The sequence below is a fragment of the Dermacentor variabilis genome, chromosome 6 (assembly GCF_050947875.1).
Source record: "Dermacentor variabilis isolate Ectoservices chromosome 6, ASM5094787v1, whole genome shotgun sequence".
NCBI classification, from domain to species: domain Eukaryota; kingdom Metazoa; phylum Arthropoda; class Arachnida; order Ixodida; family Ixodidae; genus Dermacentor; species Dermacentor variabilis.
The window spans coordinates 176,642,705-176,664,230 of record NC_134573.1 but is presented as its reverse complement, the minus strand read 5'-3'; the positions used below and the strand labels follow the sequence as shown (position 1 = coordinate 176,664,230).

Here is a 21,526-nt window from a genome sequence, read left to right as displayed (position 1 = left end):
TGCATGATGATACCTCAAAAAGAAAGTTGACATGACAATAATTGAACCTCTTAAACTATGACAAAGTGTTTGGAAAGTGACTCCCCCAAGTGACCTAAGGTTTGGCTGTCACTTAGTCATCACATGACATTACAAAAAACACAAAAGGCTATGGCGCAGCTGCTGTAATGCACTTTCTTTCTGTGCTGTGCACCTTGGCTACGCCAGTGCTAAATGTAGGGACAGCTGGGCAAATTGGTGTGGTAACATTTGTGGTTGGTAATATGATTGTATTTGGCCCTGTTTCATTGTGTTATTTCAGTGCTTACTCGCGTAGTTATGCAATCGACTTTTATTAATTCAACCCTGATGAAACTGGTTAAATTTATCAAATTATTTGGCGGGCCAAATTAAACAAGATGCCAAAAAAGCACACCACTGATTCATGTTGCAGTATTTTCCTGATTCTAACATGCCCTGAATTAAACGTATGCACACTTTCAATGTGTCCAAAATAGAAAAAGTAACATAAAAAAATGATATCAAGTGTCCTAAACAAAGCAGAAATCTAATGCGCCTCAGATTTATAGGTAGAAAAAATGTGCAAGGGTCTAACGTGTTGCACAGTGGTCGTCAGTTTTCTAAAGTTAGCTTCGCTGCATAGCGGTAAAGTCAACATCGCTGTAATACATTCGTAATATGAGGTAAAGCATACGAATGCCCCAAAGGCAGTTTTGGCATTATGTTTGATTGTACTGCGCAGGCAATTTTCGGTCCCAGTTTCTTGAAAAAAGAAATGAGCATTTTTGTAACTGGGTAAATACTGTAATCAGACATTGTGAACTGCAGTTGCTTGAAAATCTTCCAAGGGCAGGCTGAACATTGGCCTTTTTGATGGGAGATGTGTGTTCAATGCATGCACTTCCCCCTAAGCTCTGCCGAGACAGACACTGCTGCTAAAGGGGGTCACTATTGGGGTCACCATAGGGCTCAGGCATGTGCCTACTGAATGGTCAAATTTTAATTATTCGGTGAAAGCCAATTTTAGGATCGAAATAAAGAAAGTTTGGGCCTATAGATATGCATTGGTACCAGCTGGGACCTTCAGCCGAGATTGAATTAACTGGAGTCGAGTGAACGAAAGTCTACTGTAGTTGCTATATTAATGTGCTGCTGCGTTAGTGCACCAGGTGTTGCGTGAAGGGTGAGGACATCGCCACAATGACATGTCACCCTCGCTCTCACTCTTGGAAGCTGGCGTGCAGTCCGTATCACATATCTCTCTCCCCCCTGCTGCTTCCTCGGTCTTTCATTGTGCAGGACGTCGGTGGAGTGCGGCGTTGGCACCGCAGGCCGCTACTGCTCGCTGGCTCCGGCAGCATGTATCGCTATGGTACATTACTCGCAGTGCAAAACTTGAAACACTGCTCAGTGACGTTCAAATGGACATTAATGCTTTTGTATTCACAACTCATAATTAGTGCTTAGGTATTCTCCAATTTTCTTTGGGGGGGGGGAAGCTAACCCCATTTCCGCTCACCAGTGGGCAACAGCAAGGCGTACCTGCTACAATTCAAGCATGAAAAATTTTTTCCCCTTGTACTTCTTTCTGCTATTTGCATTTAGAGCATCAGAACAAATGATGGCCTAAATCAAACATGTGCTCCAAGCAGATCAAGCGTGCCCTTGTGCACTCTTGATCGCATTACCACGAGCTCGCTCTTCTCCTCCCCCTCCCACTTTTTCCTGGCTTGTGTGGGAAGATGGCACTCATCAAGCCGCCATTCTTCTCGGCTCAGCCTTGCATGTTTTCACTCCTACCTAAAGCATACAACACGCGGACTGCGATAGGATCTTATCATACTTGGACTTTATACGGAACATCATGCTGTTCTGCTTTGTCAGTCGCTCTTGGTCTCGCGGCGTGCGTTTTGAGAAGTGTGTTTGCAAGCAGTCATATGTAATTAAACCATTTGACCGCATCTGCGGATGTTTCCATTTGTTGACTTGATATTCTTTTGCGACGGCAGTGAATTTAATTATATTCAGACCATTTATCACTTCTTTATATTGAGGTTCGATAGCCATGGTGTTTTATGGACAAGAAGTTATAAAAACCTAAATACCTCGTTATATCAAGAATTTTGTTATATCAAGGCTTCACTGTATCTGATAGAGCTCAATATAGTTGAACCCGCATGTTACAAATTTTGGATACATGTTCACTGTATGCAAGATATTAATGTATACAGTATAGAAGATGGCACTCAGTGCATGAAAAAAAAATCAATTAATCTAAAAAAGTTCAGCTACTTTCCGCAAGGAACAGTAATTTTTGCTGGCACTTCTGACTTTGCTGCTCCAGCTTTGTCTGTATTGACGGACGGCCAGAGCAAGCGAATGCAGCTTTACTGCATGTTGAACTCCTCGACGAGCCAACTGACAATCACTGCTGAATTGCAAGCAAGCTTTATCAGTGACCTTTTGTCAATCCCGCCATCCTTCCTGGGAAAACTGGCTTTTTTCAATTTTGTGTTGGCTTGTGTACCGGCATGTGCCTTTGCCGCTCTGCTAATATGCATTGCAAGGAGCCAGCCACAGGCACATTCTGGTGGCAACCATAGGTGCAAGTAGTTCATTGCATGAGATGTGCAGTTTATTATATGGAATAAATTTGGATGTATTTTTATAGCTGATTTCCTTTTGTTCGGTGCATAGTAAAATTTGTTCTATCCATGTTCACTACAACTGGGTTTGACTGGGCACTTGCTTGATGTAGATAGTGTGTGTATGGGATACAGTGAACAATGTTACTCAGCCGTAGCAAAGAATTGAGTTGGATACAACATAAGCTTGAAAGATTACTTGGCAAATCAGGAAAAAGTGGGCAGAAGGATTGTCAGAGACAGTTTTGCATACAATTTCTGTCTGCAGTGATTGAGTGATGGGAATAAATGAGTCATTGTAACTTGTGTTTTTTTTTTCCTTCCTGTTTTTAGTGAAGGGTTTGCGGGGACTGCCCGTGGAGCCTAACAATCGAGGCAGCCAACAGCGCAGTTGGCGGGCTGCTGAGCGAGAGGGCCGCAGGTGGGCTTTTTTTTCTTTGGATCACATTTCACAAGGGTGTGCTGTTATTCCTAGTGCATTTACAAGGACAACTTGGTGGGCTAGTTAGTGTACTTCTGTTAACCAGATCAACTGCATAAAAACACACACCATGCAAGAAAGATGTAAGTGAAAGTGAATGTTTATTTCTTTTCGACGAAAAGAGGGCGCCAAGACAAAAGGCAAGAGCCTGACAAGGTCCTGGTCACCCATAGAACAGCTGGCATTGCGCACGAGCACTTCACCACTAATTCACAATAAATTTCTCAAGCTGTGTAAAAAGCATGACGCATTAAGTTAACATGCATGACATTTGTACAAGAAAAGAATAAATTGCATACACAACTTATCGTATAAGCGGTATAAAGATACATCATTTTTTTTACAAACATAAACATGTCAGTCGAAAAACACAGAAACAGTATTACAAAGCTTGCAACATGTGCGTTAAAGAAGAAACATCTGAGAGGTAGTACAATAAATACAAATAAATATAAAGTCTGTTGACTAAATAAATATCTCATTCCGTTTGTTCCAATAGGTATTTTTTAATTGTAGATTTAAAACGTTTTTGTGAAAGGTAATATTCAGTTTCAAAAGGAAATTGATTTATTACTGTGGGAATTTGGTAGCTTAGTGTTTGCTTGCCGTAATTGGTGCGTGTGATTGGAACAAGCTTACGTATCGTCCAGAAAGCATATCGACTGCTGGAATTATCTGTACAAGAAAAGAACAATTTATGACGATGGATGTACTTAAGTAGACAGAAATTATATACTTCTTTTACTTTAAGGATGCCACGTTTCTGAAGTACAGTAAAACCCCATTCATTCAGGTTTCACGGGATCGTAGAAAATGTCCGACTTAACTGAATGTCGAATTAATGAGGTTTCGATAATAATAACTCGAAAAATGCCTAAAACATTATTATACCTTTACTTCATGAAATAACTGATTATTGTTGCTTGTAGCACGCGAGAAATTTGCGCGAAAAGCAAAATTTTTCGCAGTTCTTGTAGGCGGTGCAGTCCGCGCACACTGTCGGGAGAATTGACACAGATGTCCTCCAAAACATTAAGGCCATCATCGGCCTCTTTAGCAGTGCAGCACGGCACTTCAGACGCATCCATGACAGGCGCATTTTCGCTGTCAGAGTCAGGCTCTTCGTCGCCTAGTACATCCGGTATTTCGTCGTCATTGAGGCAACCAGCAACGGCAACGTCACTATCGATGTGGATGTATTCGTCCAGCGGGACGTCCGGAGACAGAAGTCTGTTGAAGCGACTGTCATCTTCCTCGGCATTTTGGTTAACATCCGTGTCCCCGGCTTCCAAAAAATCACCGTCACGGACAAAGCCGCTGTGTCGGAAGCAGTTTGCAATTACTGCGGGCGGCTTGTTGCTCCACACGTGCGCCACCATGTGCACGTGTGCACATTGAGCAGAGTTAAATCATATTTTTTCTTTGCCTCCATACAGAGCAACATGCGCTTAAGCACTTGTCTTCTGTCTTTTGTATCGGCCTTTCACATACTGAATAATTCCCTGATCCAGAGGCTGCAGAGAAGCTGTTGTGTCAGGTGGCAAAAAAAATCAGCTATACGTTTGTCAGACCCGATACATTATTGTGCGCACTACAGTTATCTAGAACAATTAGCACATTGCCCGATTTTGCACAAAAGCTACCGTCCAGTTCGCGCAACCAGGCCTGAAATATCACTGAGGTCATCCACGCCTTTCGATTCGAGCGATAGTCTACGGGAAGTTTCTTTATGCTTTTGAAGCATATCGGCTTTTCTACTTTGCCGATTATCAATGGCGATAGCCGTTCCGTGCCAGTCATGTTTGCAGCTAGCAAAACTGTTATTCTGTCCTTGCTTCGTTTGCAGCCAACGCAAGTGTCCCCCTTAAATGTGACGGTTTTATCCGGCAGGGCTTTGTAGAAGAGGGCCATCTCGTCTGCGTTAAAAATTTTTCAGGTATCATAATTGGCTAGGCGTGTGGGTAATCCGGCCCTCCAATCATCGACAACGCCTTCATTCACAGCCCCTTTCTCGCCGCACACACTTCGAAAGACCACGCCATGTCTTTTCTTAAATCAGTCGATCCAGCCTTCCGATGCCTTACAGTCTTCGATGCTGAGCTTCAGCGCATACTCTTCGGCATGCGCACAGATTAGGGGGCCGCCCAGTCAGCTGTGCTTCGCGCGACTTGGCAATCCATCTTAAAGGGACACTAAAGCGAAACAATAAATCAGTTTACGCTAATAAAGCTTTGTTTGAGAACCCTGCAGGCAGTCATTTCAAAATAATAGTTTGATTATTAGATAAGAAAATGAAGGTCGAAGTATCAGTATTTGAATTTCGTGCCGAAACCCCGACGCCGGTACGTCAGTGTGACGTCAGGGATACCAAAGTATGTTTTCACATTTAGGCCACGTTGGCTGAGTAAAGGTTCACAAAACTTGCCATGCTTAATATTCGGTTCCTTTAGGACACAATGTAGTCAGTCTGTAATGCTATATAATTAAATAGGCCCTAGAAGGTGCCATCAACATCCATGAGGTCACAGCGAGCAGGTGCGGGAACTTCAAGGAGGCGTCGCCACCCGTCTTTCGTTTTTGCGCCTTTTCTGGCTTGGCAAGCGTCTTATCGTGGTAAGAGTGGTGTTTTTGGCGTCGTAGAAAGGTACTTTACTGATGCAGAAGAAATCATTTTTCTCTTTAGTGTCCCTTTAACAATGCTTCTTCAAGTTTCAGTTGCACTGCCGTTCGCAGTATCTTCCTGTTGTCAGCGAACTTGTCGCTGTCGTACTCCTGAAGAATCTCCGCTTCATTTTTCACATATGTGCTGAGCGTGCTTCTCTTCGCGTTGAATTTTTTCATTATGACCTGCCGAGGCATCCCTGCCTTCACGGCTTTCAATATTTATGCTTTCACTGCCAAATCCTTCACCCTTCACCTTGTACTTCGCCCGCTTCGGTGGGGCACGAGAGCACGTGGTGGTGCGGCTTGCACGGCGTAGCTTGGCGTGGCAATGAAGCAATGGGTACACGCACGATGTCAAGAAAAAACAAAGTATAATCGGAAAAAAGAAAAGCGCAAACAACATTTAACACTCACACACACAACAAAAAGTTCCGCCATCCTCGCACACACACCTGACGCAAACCGATAAACACGATAAAAACGACAACGAAAAAAAAATTCACAACTCCACAACCACATAACTGCGCAAGCAAAAGACAACATTGGAAATGGCAGACAGCAACATGTACAAAGAAAAAAAACAGGTATGTATAGATTAGGGTTGCTAGCATAGACCGATAACTACCATGCCGATAACCATAGCGATGCAGAGGTAGTGCCAAGCGCCAAAAGCGACTGCAAAGCCAGAAGTACGTCATTGTCGCCATGTTTTTTGAGACGTAGGTTTGTCTATTATGTAGCAATAAAATAAACATGGTGGCCTTGACATATTTCTGGCCTTTTGGCACTTCCAGAACATGCAAGCATGGCCATTGAGATCGGCGCACGCAAATCAGAGATGCCATCGCTGGTGGTGCAATTTGAACACCCCCTAGTGCCACCCGATCCTATATGCCTCACGTGCCTCTGAGCTCCGCGAACTGTCCATATTAACCGAAGTATGACCAAATATGTCCGAATTAACGGGAGTTTTGTGCCATGGAGTTATGTACATGTTTGACGGGACCAGACGGCACGTCCGAATGAACCGAATTTCCGAATTAACGGGGGCTGAATAACGAGGTTTTACTGTAGCGCAACGGGATTTTACGTAGGTAAATCTGAATGTCTGCCATGAAACCCCTCACTAGCGCGCAAAGTGCGTTTCTGAATTGAAATTAGTTTAAGGTTGGACGTTGTAGTTCCCCAACCAAGAATACAGTATGATAACCTTGAGTACAGGAGTGCGTAATACATGGATATCTTTAACCAGGGGGGCAACAAATGAGATATTCTATACAAACAGCCGACTGTTTTACTTAGATCAGACATTAATGTGGTGGCGTGAATATTCCAAGTAATATTCTCATTGAACCAAACACCAAGAAATTTCTGGTTTGAAACTCGCTTTAATTCAGTATGCTCGTAGACAACCTTTCAGAGTGATACTTTCTACTGTATTAATAGGATGAAAAATAATGTAGTTTATCTTTGATAAATTAAGGCTTAGCCTATTGGTCAATAACCAGTTATGTAGCTTTCTTAAATATGCATTTGCCGTAGCCTCCATTTGGGACAAGGAGTGGGATGAAAAAAATATATTCGTATCGTCAGCGTACATGACCAGATTAGGCAATTCGGATATGTTAGCGGATATGTTAGCGTAGACGGGACAAGTGCGATCTACCGCCTGAGTTTAATAACTACTTCTCAACATATTAGATATGCAGTGGACTTTCATTAATTCGACTCCAGTAATTTGATTTTTCAGTTATTTCGTTCCCGGCCGAAGTTTATTTATTTATTTATTTACAGTACCCTCAGAGTAAATATACATTATAGAGGGGAGAGGCTACATAAAGGAGGTAAAAAATGATATACAGGAAAGGCACAGTATAAGTAAAAATAGAAAATTGTACTAGCTCACTAATTTACACAAAAAATAGTAGTCGTAGTTCACCATAGAAATCTCATCATACACTTCAATATACAGGTTGGGAATGATAGGTAAATGCATACATAGTTAATTTGAAAAAATAGTACTTATACAATAACAAGTCACATGATCTATTGAACGCTAGTTTCATGATTTACATCTAGTTAACTAAAGCATTTCTAAATTGAACAGGATTACTTATATTAACAATAGATGCTGGCAGACCGTTCCATTCGTTGCATGTTTTAGGTAAAAATGATTGCGAATGTGTTAGTGTGTGAGAGCGAGGAACATGTACCTTATGCGTATGATCTCTACGTGAGAAGATGAATGGTGCTGGGTTAATTCATGCCGACCGAAGCGCAGCATTCTGGTAGTAAATCTTATGAAAGAAGCATAGGCGTGATTGTTTTCTGCGGGTGAATAGCGAAGGTAGGTTCAGAGTAGTCTTCATTTGTGTTACGCTTGCTGTATGATGGTAATTAGCTAGTATAAACCGAGTGGAGCGATTCTGGACACTTTCAAGGCAGTTAATTGAGGTTGCTTGATGTGGGTCCCATACTGATGATGCATATTCCAACTGTGGACGGACATATGTCGTGCATAACAAATGTTTGAGTGATAATGGTGCGAGCGAGAAGTTTCTACGAAGATATCCAAGTGTGCGATTAGCTTTGCTCGTTATGAAGTCGATATGGTACTTCCAGGATAAGTTATAGGTTATATGGGCGCCCAGATATTTGTAATTTCTTACGCTCTCTGAAGGAATGTTATTAAGTAAATAGGCAGGACAAGCTTCATTAGTACGGGATATTCGCATTGATTTACATTTCTTGATGTTAAGCTGCATGTGCCATTTTATAGTCCAGTTATGCAGTGTGTTTAAATCGTCCTGAAGAGATGAAATATTAGTGTCATTAGTAATTTTACGATATATTACGCAGTCATCTGCAAAAAGACAAATTTTAGATGAAATGTTATCAGGTAGATCGTTAATATAGATTCAAAACAGCAGCGGCCCAAGCACAGACCCTTGTGGAACACCTGATTTAACTGGGGTTAGAGTTGCATTAACTTCATTAGCGCTTACAAATTGCATGCGGTGTGTTAGAAATGCTTTTATCCAATTAAGTACATTAGTATCAATGTTTAGTGTGCTGAGTTTAGTGAGTTTAGATAGCAGTAATGTGTGGTGTACTTTGTCAAAAGCTTTAGTGAAATCAAGAAAAATACAGTCCGTAAGAAATCCTGCGTCCAGGTTGGAATGCAAGTCGTTAGTAAAGCAAAGAAGCTGGGTATCACAGGAGAATGTTTTACGAAAACCATGTTGGCTAAATGTAAAGAAGTTGTTAGATTCAAGGTGATTGATTACCTGGGAATAAATTATGTGCTCCATTATATTACAGGGCACTGAAGTCAAACTAATGGGCCTATAATTAGAAGGGTTATGCGTATCACCAGATTTATGAATTGGAACGATCTTAGCCGTTTTCCAATCTAAAGGCAATGTGCCGATGTGAAGCGACTGAGAAAAAAGTAATTCTAAAATTATCGAGCAATACTCACTAGTACTGTGTAAAAATTTAATGTTAATTCCATCAACACCACATGACAATTTCAATTCTAATTTATTTATAATCGATTTAATACCATTACTATTAAATGCTATGCGATCCATGTGGGGGTATCTTTTAGGCCGTATTTCGGGAGGAGGAGTAACATGCGAAGACGGCGAAAAGGCCTGTATGAACGTGTCATTTAGCACGTCAACGCATGCGTGGTCGGCGATTGCTTTCCCAGTTAGTGAAGTTAGAGTAACCTTTCTAGTGCTATCTCCTTTCATAGAGCTCCAGAATGCCTTACTGTTAGTTTTCAGTAGCTTGGGAAGGGTAACGTTGTAGCAGGAAAATTGTGCAGACCGTAAATTTGAAAAGTACGTGGCGGCAGCAGATTTGTATGAGAACCAGCGTTCAGGATTTAGTGACCGTTTAGCGATATGAAATAGGCGTTTCTTTTTGTTACTTAGTCTGCTAAGGTGTCTGTTATACCACGGTGCGTTACTATTTGAATATATACGTTGGACTGGAATATAACGATTTATTAGATCAGATACATTTTCTTTAAAGAGGCGCCAATTTGTCTCAACAGAACGATCAAGATGGCAAAGTAGAAATGTGTCAAGAAAGGAAGCAAGTTCGTTGTTTATTGCCGAGAAGTTAGCCTTTTTATAATCTTTTATTTCCTTAAATCGTTTACGTTTCAGTGTTAGTGATATCGTGATTGTAAAATGTAATGTGTCGTGGTCACTAAGGCCAGGTAAGTGCGTTATCGGGGATATAATATCAGCTGATGATGTCAGCACGAGATCAAGTAATGATGACGTAGTGCCTGTTACAAGTGTTGGAATAACGACCGTTTGTACTAAGGTAAAGTCAGAACAAATAGCGATAAACTGATTAGCCTCACTGGATGATGGGTTAGAGAACGGACATGTGCTCGACCAATTTATGTTAGAAAAGTTAAAGTCACCCATAAGAATTATCTTTGCTCCCAGGAATCATACTGTTAATTGATTTAGACAGTCATGCAGGTGATCACAAAACGAACTATACGAGGGTGGCCGGTAGCAGACGCCTAAGATAATTTTTTTTGAAGTTAATGGTTAAACAAACAACACCAGATAGATTCAATTTCAGTGATTATCGGTACGTTAAAGCACTCAACGTCTTTACTAACAGCAAGTAATACACCGCCTCCTACTCTGTCAGTACGGTCATTCCGATACACAACGTATCTTTTATGGCAATGAAACAATTCTTCGTTTGTTATTTTGTTAGTCAACCAAGTTTCAGTTATCGCTATTATGTCAGCATCAGTGTCATCAACCAGAGAACACAATTTGTCCCTTTTATTAAATATACTGCAAATATTAGTGAATACAACAGAAATAACATGTTTCGATGAAGTGCAAGCATCTCCCCTTGCGTTTCGCTATCGCGAGTTCTGTAAGACACGACCTGAGCGCAGAATTCGAGGATCGGAATTTCTGTTTCGTGGCGTTATTTCGTAGACAACATCGATATCTATGTCGTAGCCGTAACATTTTTCTCCCACGAATAGTCTTTTGTAACGTAGCCTGTAGGGTACATTTAGTCTCTTGCCATATTCTGTTAATTTACGTCTTATATTTCGTGTTGCCTCACAGAAGTCTTCGCTCACAGTCAGGCTGCTTCCTTTTAGAAGAGAGTGCTTAGACACAACTTGTTCTTTGGTTTTATAAGAGAAAAACTTAACTATTATCGGCCGTGATTTTTGTTGACTGTAGCGACCAATCCTATGTGCACGCACTATGTGGTCACAAGTTAAGCTAAGTTTTAAAGTGTTATTTATCAAATCTAGGGCTTTTTCCTCTGACTGCATTGAATTTTCTGTTGGAGTATCCGCTACTCCAAAAAAAACCAGATTGTCGCGACGTGAGCGATCTTCCGCGTCATCAAGTCGCGCACGAAGCGTGTTCGTGTCAGTTACTGCACCCTCAATCTTATCGTGCAATAAGCTGACATCCTGTTTCCATTCATCAAGGATGGCTGTCTGGCTTTCCATGTGCTGCAGTCTTTGATCGGTGTCAGATATAGCATCTGAAATGGTTTTTTGCTGTTGTTTCAGCTCATGAATTGTCTCCGACATAGAATTTTGTACAGATTCCATTCTAATAGATCTTTCATTTAGGTCCGTCACGGTTTTAAGTACTTCAGCAAGGACATCGTCCTTGGATGGGCCAGGATTGCTTTCCACGTCACCACACAGTGAAAGAAACGAGGAACAGAACGGGTCACTCAAGGCTTCTGGGCACGGAAGCACGACAATGAAGGGATTGCTAGATTTAAAGCAAAGAAGTGGCAGTTTGGAAATGTAACTGACCTGCAGGGTGAAAAAAGACAAGTGTGAGCCTGTCATCCTGTCGGTGCCTCCGTGCCCTCTGACTGTCCAGAGTGTATTGCTTGGCTTTAAGCGTCCCGCTGCTGGCGCTGTCGATGCTGTCGCGGTTGCGCAGTGATGAGCTGAAGATACAAATGTGGGTATCGTTCCAGATGTAGATTTGATGGTGGCTTTGATCCGGGCGAAGTGTGGCGGGAACAGGCTCACCGAATTTGCTGGCCTCAGAACCATGAACGATAGGTTCGCCGTACGAATCCAGTGGAACAGCGCACCAGAAACCGGGGATGAAGGCAGCGAGTAACTGCAGGGTGAAAAAAGACAAGTGTGAGCCTGTCATCCTGTCAGTGCCTCCTTGCCCTCTCCCGACCGGTGCCCATGCATTTCGATGGACCCAAACTTCCAACCTTAAAAATGGCTTTTCCCAGATAACTTGAACTTGACCAGACAGCGTGCACGTGCCTGACCCCTGTGGTGATCCCAGTAATGAACTCTTTACTAGCAGTGTCTGTCCTGGTGGAGCTTAGTGGACAATGAATGCATTAAACACACATCATCTCCCATAGAAAACGCCTACTTTCTACCTGCCCCAGGAAGATTTCCAATGTATAATGGTGTCTCACAATGTCTGATTACGGTATTAACCCAGTTCTAACTTGCACCTTTTTAATTTTTTTTATTCCAGGGAAATTGAACCGAAAAACTGCATTTGTATGCTTTGCCGCTTCACACGTCTGTACCGTGGCAACGCTGACTTTTCAAAGCCATTAGGCGATACATTAGAATACCGGCTGCCACTGTGCAAAGCTGCCCATTTTGCTTGCTAAAAAATCAAGTGTGTGTTACACTTCTACTTTGTTTAGGAGCTTTAATGTTACCTCTATGTTAGCTTTATACTTCGAACACATAGAAAGCAGGTGCGAATTTGATTTGGGGGTGTGTTAGAATCGAACAAATACTCGCAAATGAATCAGTGGTGTTGCTTGACAGTTCTTTTTTTGTTGTTGTTGTTCAATTCGACCCGTTGGATAATTTGTTCAGTTTCGTCAGTACCATCAGGTTGAATTAATGGAGGTGAACTGTACCAATGCAGTATCCTGGCACAGACAGGCAATGGAAAATACTGCCACATAAACTGATGTAAAAGTCCTACCGAATGATCCCAGGAAGGATCAGCAGTATAGCAATATTGGTGAGTTGCTCGCACAGGCAGTTCCTCTGTTCCCAATGTGAGGCTGGCAAATCAGCCGCTTGTTGTTCTTGCTCATAAGCCAATGATCCCATGCACATTCATTCACACAGCACCTAGTTTGCCCGATGTCAACCTTCCCTTATGTTAATGAGGTTTCATTGCACCCGTCTTGTCTGTGTCTTCATGTGTCGCGATGCCTGAGCAGCATGGTCTTCACTTTGCAGAGTGCGCAGACGCAAAGCTCGTGAGGCTCAGCAGCAAGGCTTGGCACAGCAGCGGAATTTGGCGCATCATGATGGCATGTCCACGGATGATGAGCAGCCTGATGCCGACAGGCTGGCCTTTGACAAGGAGCGAGGTGAGTGCTGGTTTGTGCTCTGGGCACTGCAAAACTATTTTTTTTTAACAAGTGTAACGTGGGCTAGTTGGTCAATATTCATTTTTGTTTCGCAATGTACAATAAGAAAAACAGCGAACGACCAATACCACTTGGGACACACACAGGTGTGTCATTTTCATCCTGTCTTAGAAGAAACTGACATCATCTTCAAGCAAGGGCATTAGCTTGAATAAAGGGAGGATGTGTGCAAGAGTCGAGCATCGGTCACATTGCATGACTGAGAGCTCACATTTTTAATATTTATTTAGAAAGGAGTGGGTAGGTTATGCTAAACAACAAAAGTATTACGATGGGCCAATTATGAGCTTCTTTTCAAAGCAAATTTTCTCCTCTGAGTTTGAAACTTATGTCACAGAGCTCATTTTTGCTGTCATGCATGCTCAGGACTTGCTTATTTTGTTATACCAGTGAACAAATTTGTCTTGAGTGAAGAGCTTGTGCTGTGTGTTGTTTGTCTCTTTTCTGTTTTTTCTCTCACCAGAAATTTACTCCATTACCCCTTCCCCTGGAGGGGGTCAAAGAGCCTTCCTTTCATGAGTGAACTATTTAACTTCAGTACATTTAGATGGACCCTTTGTGTGTTTGTTAATTATGATCAATTTCTTATAAGCTTTAGTTGAGCTACTTGGCGAAGTATGCAATGAGTGGAATGCCAAGTTGTACGATGAACAGAGGACAGTGGGATGATATAAACGTGGCCACCATGCACTGTCGTTCTCTGTATAAATTTTTTTGCATATGTTCACTTATTTAGCTGCAGAATTGCAGTGTGTTATGTTCGCTGTGCACTCCCTGCACCAGTGCCAAGGTGGAGTTGTATTATTTTACTCAGCCATAGTCCTTCTGCGGGATCAGAGTTATCTATCACAGCACTTCTGGAACCGAGGTCAGCTTCATTATATTGCCAGTGGGAGGTGTTCAAGGACATTGTGCCTTAGTGCATTGTTGGCATGAACTCAGTTAGCTCAGGCCAGCACAGTCGCCATACTGGCATAGTTATTAAATATCAGTTCTGTTCACCAACTTGACAAAATGCTGTCTCAGAAACCAACTGCAGCATGGTATGGCACAATGCTAGCCTTATCAGTCTCCTTGAAGCAGCTGATTAATGTGCATGGGATTGCAGAGCTTATCCTGGATGATGCGCGGCATGTCTTTGAAGATGTGACGGAGCACTTCAGCAATGTGGCTTCCCTGAAGCAGAAGTTTGAACGCTGGAAGCAGGACTTTGGTGAATCTTACGAGCAGGCCTACATTCCCTTGTGCTTGGTCAAGCTGCTGGTGCCCTTTGTGCGACTGCAGATGGTTGCTTGGAATCCCATTGAGGTAGGACTGTCTGTATTTCCAGGCAGGCTGTGATGTTGTTCACGGGGATGAACAAAAGGGGTAGGAACTTAATGAAGACTTGCCACTTGACTAGTGGCTCTGTAGCTGCGCCATTCTGCTGTTGAGCACATGGTTGTGGTTTTGATTTCTTGCCACTGAGGCGTTAATCTGAAGGAGGTGAAATGCAGAACCATTGTGTGCTTTAATTGACGTTCACTTGGTGAAGATCACAGTGGAAGGATAGACAGGTGTCTCAATGGCGCTGTCTGTCTGCAGAGCAAACTGACAACTATGTTAACACTTCCTTCTTTCACCGGCAGGAGTGCTGCAGTATTGGGGTCATCATATTCTGCTGTCTGCTAGCGGCGTGAGGTCCTGCACTTGTGTATTTCACTGAAAAGGGGCCTTATAACGTGCAGTGCTACTTTTTCTGTGGCTCCACTAGCTCTTGCCAATTCTGTGTTACTGTTTGCCGTGCCATTTGTGAATAAAAATTGAATATGCAACTAGAAACTATCTACCGAGCTCGCTCTTGGATCTTGATTTACATTGTGGTCGTTCATCACTGGGACAGTGTCCTTGTTGGTGTTTTTCAGCAAGTTTTCTGCCCGTGCTTGTTGAGATGTGCTTGTGTCATGTCTCGGGTGAAAATTGCTGTGCAGTAGTCTCGATTGTGCATTAACGTGTTGGCAGTAATAGAGATGTACTGAGAAGTTGGTGCCGTGAGCACATTTTTGTTTGTACGAGGGATGTTCCAAAAGTAAGTTTCAAAATTTTTTTTAAAAAGAAGATGGTACACCAGGTGAAACAAACAATCACCATAAGAATCCATGCCCATTGCTGGTTCAACGACGGAAGGAGCGTCGCCAAAGGAGGAATGGCGCATGTTGTTGCAAATGGGTCACAAGCCCCAAGGGTATCGTTGGCCTGGCGGCCTGGGGCACAGCTGGAAGCATCCGAAGGTCCTGGCAAAGCATGAGTTGACTGCTAACAGAACAACTTGTTTATTCTAGCATCGCAAAAGAGCGGCTGGTCAGGTCGACCGAAGTGGAGAGACGGGAGAGCATGTTACTCGACAGAAGAAATCGGAGCCTCTCTCGGCGTCCGGGGCAGCTGCTTTTATACTCTCGGAGTCGAGGGCAAGAAGGAACGGCTTGCGAGAGGCGCCCGTGACGGCGGGGCACGACCATGTGAGAGACACGTTGAGACAAGAAGTGACGCATCCGCCGGGCCGGCGCCGGTCAGACCTCCTCGCTTCACAGTTGGGGAGCTCCTCTCCCCGGCTGCCGCGCTTTGACAAGCGCGGGCACCAACATGCACACACATTCACACACACACACGAAGACACGTGGCATTGAAACATGCCTGGACGCGCTTGGCAGGAAGCGTTACGGCAGCGCTGAACGGGCCAAAATGTCCGCCGCTTTGAATGAAGCCCCGGCGTCCGTTGCATCCGTGCCGGCTATACCGCGCGTCGTAGGCGAAACGTAACAATGTGCAGAGCGCCAAAGAAGAGAGAGTGGCTGCAGACCAGCGTGCCTGAGGTTATTCGAGTACAAATCACAATGGCAGACAGATGTGTGCTGACAATGTGGTCACCAATGGAAGTTGGTGATGTTATCTGACATGAATGGGCACCTGCTCCTTGCATTGAGAGCCACACTCTCTGGACGTCACTCCCAAAACAATGCTGAAGTGGATCAGGCTGTGGGACAGTTTCTTGCATCGCTGGGCACAGAGTTTTACCACAGTTGTTTCTTCAAACTGATTGCAAGCTACGAGACAAATGTCTCAGTGTTGGTGGGGACTATGTGGAAAAATAGTGCAAGGCATATCGTTTATGACGCCATGGTTTTTATTATTATTATTATTTTCTTGCAATAACATTTTCGTGTGAAAATAAATGACAAAACTTGCTTTCGGAACGTCCCTCGTATGTACAAGAACCTTGAATTTTTCTGATTTGGGAGTGCAGCTCCTTTTTACACATTATTTTGATCATGAACAATCGTTCTAGCATTATTCTTGCTATCGTGTGCATCATGCAGACATTAATATATTTCCCATTAGGAAATGTCTGTACAGTCATGTGCTTGTATTTTCTTCATTTTAGCCCCAGCGTGCCATGTTTAAGACTAAGACTTTGCGTAAATAACAAATTAAAATAGGGTAACCTTAAGATACTCTAGATTAGAATAACCAACAATAAAAGTAACTTATGCGGTTAGCAGCAGTGTGCAAGGTTAGCATGCATGCTAATAACTGCACATATTGCTGCACTCGGCAAGTCGTGGTTTCTCGCTTTGTGTGCATAACTTGAAGAATGGCCCACTTGCTCTTTTATTCCTCTAGTGCATGCATTTTGAACAATCCGTGCAATTTATTAATTCAAGCATATACCATGGTGGTTGGTCTCCATGTTCTCTGTCACTCTTCAGCATTGCAAGAAGTTTATCAGTAAAAAAAAAGCGTAAGTTCCATGTCAATAAGAATCAGAAATGCAATTCAAAGAGCTAATTTGCGTGCATGATTATGAATTGCTCGGAAGCTGCCTTTCTGTGCTTCATCCCGCGTGCGACCATGAAGCAATCCGTATAGCACAGGTTTCGAACCGTGGCCTAGTACCCTCTGAAATTATTTATTAGTGGCTCTCCAGTAATCACTTAAACGGCCCCTCACCAGGTCTGGCCATTTTGAACTGCCACGCGCAGAGTATGCATTGCGCGATAACAATCATGTCCGCAAAGTATTGCATCGCTATGCTCCGCAGAAAGATGTAAAATTTCAAACCGAATGCCGTTTTTCCTTCTCGTGGCCACCGCGCTCCAAGCCAGAGGATAACGTAATCACGTCCCTGCGCCTAGGTAGTCGAGTCTGCAGTGTAACATTGCTTATGGTGACGCGTAACTTCGAGAATTGAATATTCAAGACACCATCTGTTATTTGTGTGATCTGTTGCTTGAATTGACGAATTGAAGTTTAGAGAAATAATAAAACACACAAATGGAATGTCTGCGTGTTTTTTGCTTCACACTGAAGCAAGAGAGATGTACTTCCACTTCGCCTGCTTGTTCCCACGGTCGTGCGGTCACGTGCGTAGGTACCGAAACTATGCCATTTTCTACCGTGCTCCAGCGCATGATGATGCTCTGCGATCCGCTTGTTATGCCTCAGTATTCGTCTAGCACTGAATTAGACCACTAGTCATGTCTCCTTGTGTACGGTGCGCAATATCGTGCGCTGCGCGAACGAGACAACAGCTCGCGCGCGATGCCATCAGCAGAAACGTGTAGTGCCGAAAAGAAAAAAAACAAAAGAAAGCGAGGAGAAAAAGAAAGTGAAGGTGCGGCCTGTGACGTATGTGTCACGCAATCCTCGAGGTCCGGCATGGTAGAAGGCAGGGAAAAGAATTTCGCATGCGAAGGCTAGACAGGGCAAGTGGAAAGGGAGTCTCGCTATGCAGTGGAGCCTGCCTGCTGAAATCATGGGTTCGCGGCACTGAAATATTTTTATCGTGGCTATTAATGAGTCGACTTGGAAAATGTTTGTGGCAGAATGCTTCTCTAGAGAACACGTAACAACTTCCAGCATATAACCAATATTTGCCCGGGGGCCTGGTGAGAGGCCCTTTAAGCAGAGAAATTAACAAATTTGCTTTCAACCTGAACAGTGCTTATTACTATGATTGTGGTTGTTTAAATTCAATGTTTTCGTTCTGTTGAAATGTTTCCTCGTTTTTATGCGCGCTGGCGGCAATTGTGCCATACAATTCCACACTTCCATTCTGAAAAATTGTGCCCCCTATTCTGTAGCACACCTAGTGGGAGAGGCAGAAACTACGAACACGGAAAGAACTGGTTTTTGGGTGTTGTTGAGACACCTGTCTATTCTTCCACCATGATCATGACTAACCCAGAGCCATTCACTATGGTGTCCCTCATAACCAACTCTCCAACTTCTCAGTGTAAAACTATATCAGTCACAATTTAATGATAGTCACAAAGTTTTCCTCTAAGTTGCCTTAAAATGTTGTTTTGAAACATGCTGGGCTGAACAGTAAACTATCGAAAGTTCCCGAAAAATTTTTGTAGCCAAAATACTTTGCGGAAACACCTGTTACAGTAACGAGAGCAATTACAATTTTTTAGAAAGAGATCGGGGATGTTCGAACTCAGTGTCTGGTGTGTGGCAAGGAAAGGCCCCAATAAAAAAGTATAAAGAAAGCAATATCTGGGTTTAAGGATGGACAAGGTGCAGTTTGCCAAATTTTCTGGCTGCCAGCTTGTTATAACACTGTGGCATTCCCATTTGCTTCAGTGTGAGCCAGTTTGGTGAGTGTGCTGCCTTACTTACTACATCACTACCTTAAAATTACTGAAAAGCATTTAGAGTTTCTGGGCTTTGTATCATTAGACTAACATTATGATATTATGATGCTAGGGAAAACTGTTCATTTATTCAGTGTAGAAGGGAAGGATATTTTGGTAGAGCAAGGTTTCTACCCTGCTGAATAGACATTATGCTTAAATTTAGAGAGGGAGCATGTGTGCTGAAAACTTCGTGAGATGGGAGGTGTGTTATCATCTTGGTTTTGCTCATATAAAACATAGAGGTCGTGTGGTGTATATTGCGAAAGGGAGTGGTTAGCCAGAGGTTTATGTGAAAAGGGAACCTGCACATTGCTGGTCGTACACTTGTCCACAATTTTTTTTTCTGGCTTGTCAAGGGTCTGTTGTACTTCATTGTGTCATCGAGTGAATTAGATGTTACTAAAACAACCACTTCTTAAGTTTCTTGACAGAGTGGGAGGCCTGTGCTATCTCATACTGCCACATACATTTTGTGTTTCTTACTTTTGACTCTGCTGTGAGTGTTACCACGCCTGCTTTGTGTCTGCTCTCAAGATTTTAAGCTTCAGCTTTTGCCTGAGACACGCTCATTGTATTGTATTGATATTGTATTGATATTGTATTGCAAGTGCTGTAGGTCCCAGCATGATAAGCCAGCTTTATCAGGTGAACAGAGGCAGCTGATTGATTCAGAAGCTGATGATGCCCTATGAATGAAGGGCTGATTGCCAGCAGTACCATTTGATGGAATAATTACCGTCCATGCTTTCTGTGTTGCAATGGCTACTACCAGGTTGTGCGTTTTGCAGTTTCCAAGATTTCCTAGCAAAAATTCTGTCTTTGAAGTAGTGCTTCCTGTCTTCCTACATGCATCAATTCTTATGGCAATGTCACGTACAGAAGCCTGAGAGCCCAGAAGGCTGTGGATGGTACGAAGCACTCCTGTTCTACGGCGAGGACACTCCAGATGACCCTGACCTGTGCCTGCTGCCTCGCGTTGTGGAGCGGGCTCTTCTGCCAAAAATGGCAGGTCTGTCAGTTCTCTCCTTGTCAAGCAACTATGTTTACGATAGCAATTATATGGACACTCCAAATGCATTTCGGTTGTCGACATCGCCGTCACTGTGAGGTTCTGTATAAGGTCCAAAGGCAGTAACACCATCACCACTTGCCCCACACTGTACGTGCGAGTGAAAGCGTGCGAAGGGAGATGATGATCGCGGCTCAATCTCGCCTGTGCGAAACGGACAGAAGCAGGGAGGAAGTGCGCCATCTTTTGTGGCGCGCGAGGCACCCAACATTCCGAGGCACCTGGGTAGGGGGAGGGGGAGGGAGGGGGCGGCGGCATTGTACTGCGGCTGCAACTGCGCATGTGGCATTGTGCGCAGTCGCACGGCCGTATCTTGAGAGCGATCTGAAATGGGGCAAAGTCTAGTTGCGTCGGCGGCTCGTAGCTTTGTCCGCTGTGTGTTCTCGGCGCTCACTTTGTGATGAAGTAATAGACAGCATGAAGATCTCTTTGCTCGCTGCTGCTGCCGCGTTTCTTCATGCCAGCGTTTTGACAGCGAGTGTCTGCGGTTCATCGAATGTGATGCATTCATGTTTGCTGTACACGCTGACACCATGCTTGTTAATTTAGTTGGCAAACAAATGTTTGCAAGTTGATGCAGCCGATAAACGTACCATCCTTACTTCGTATGGCTGTCTCCTAATTTGCTATCACAATCGATGCTTCACCTTTCAGGTGAAACTGTGACTTATTTAGTGACAAGTGAGCATATCTGTGGAAAGGCAACCAATCTGATGGAAAGACAACCTGTCTGATTGGCTCTTGTTTAGTTGCTGTACATGTGACATAAGACTATACGACCGAGAGACAAGAAACAAACAGCGAATGAGAAAATTTATAACAGCTACGTTTCCATTCTACGTAATGCTTGTGCTGAGCTTGTTCCGTACTTAGGCTCCTACAGTCTTTTTGGATAATCTCAGATCATTACTGATCACGGATTGTGCATTCTTTTGGAATGTCTCTCAAATTGGTCTCAGTCACTTATACAGAGCTCTTAAACTTTTGTGAGCTGTCACTTTCTGGGAAGCTGACTTTTCAGACGAATATCTGTAAAAAATATAATAATATAGTCTACGCTCGTTACAACGGACCCGCATACAACAGACCTTTGGATATAATGGACGATATTTCAGCCTCAGTTTCTTCTACCTGTTTTATTAATGCAACGAAGTTTGCTTTTAATGGACCCCGCTACAACGCACTATCAGCTACAGCGGACGAAATTAGTGGCAATTTTTTTCAAAATCGGGTGTATAAAATGTACTTTTGCCATGTTTACACGGGCTGACAACTGACTTGCGAGGGTCAGCCGAGGGTCACGGCTCAGCATCGCATGCGCGAGGTAAGAGAGAGAGGGCTGGTTCTACTCTGGCGGCTGCTATACTTACGGCATGGCCGCCATATCTTGAAAGCGATCTGCGACGTGGACAAAGTGTGCGCCCATGCGGATTCCGTATCTTGAAAGCAATTTGCGATGTGAACAAAGTTCGCACGGTCATGCGGTCACGTGTGTAGGTACCGAAACTATGCCATCTTCTGCCTTGCT

General features: G+C 43.4%; 2 protein-coding genes across 4 annotated transcripts in view; one reads left to right on the top strand and one right to left on the bottom strand.

Moving 5' to 3' along the window:
* The window catches only part of LOC142585856 (uncharacterized), a 38,355-nt gene that overhangs the window by 4,914 nt on the left and 11,915 nt on the right, over nucleotides 1-21,526 (bottom strand). For 2 of the 3 annotated variants that reach the window (XR_012829141.1, XM_075696916.1), the window contains exon 2: nucleotides 11,627-11,945. The exons of the other annotated variant lie outside the window; for it this stretch is intronic. Coding sequence is in view for 1 of the 2 variants with exons in the window: in XM_075696916.1 (XP_075553031.1) it covers nucleotides 11,627-11,945 (319 nt within the window). In the remaining variant the exon portion in view is untranslated. The remainder of the gene's footprint in view (nucleotides 1-11,626; nucleotides 11,946-21,526) is intronic. 3 annotated transcript variants of the gene reach the window in all.
* Nucleotides 1-21,526, top strand: part of LOC142585855 (PAX3- and PAX7-binding protein 1) — a 48,958-nt gene that overhangs the window by 18,168 nt on the left and 9,264 nt on the right. The window contains exons 10-13 of the mRNA XM_075696915.1: nucleotides 2,979-3,066; nucleotides 13,058-13,191; nucleotides 14,360-14,559; nucleotides 19,809-19,938. Coding sequence (XP_075553030.1) covers nucleotides 2,979-3,066; nucleotides 13,058-13,191; nucleotides 14,360-14,559; nucleotides 19,809-19,938 — 552 coding nt within the window. The remainder of the gene's footprint in view (nucleotides 1-2,978; nucleotides 3,067-13,057; nucleotides 13,192-14,359; nucleotides 14,560-19,808; nucleotides 19,939-21,526) is intronic.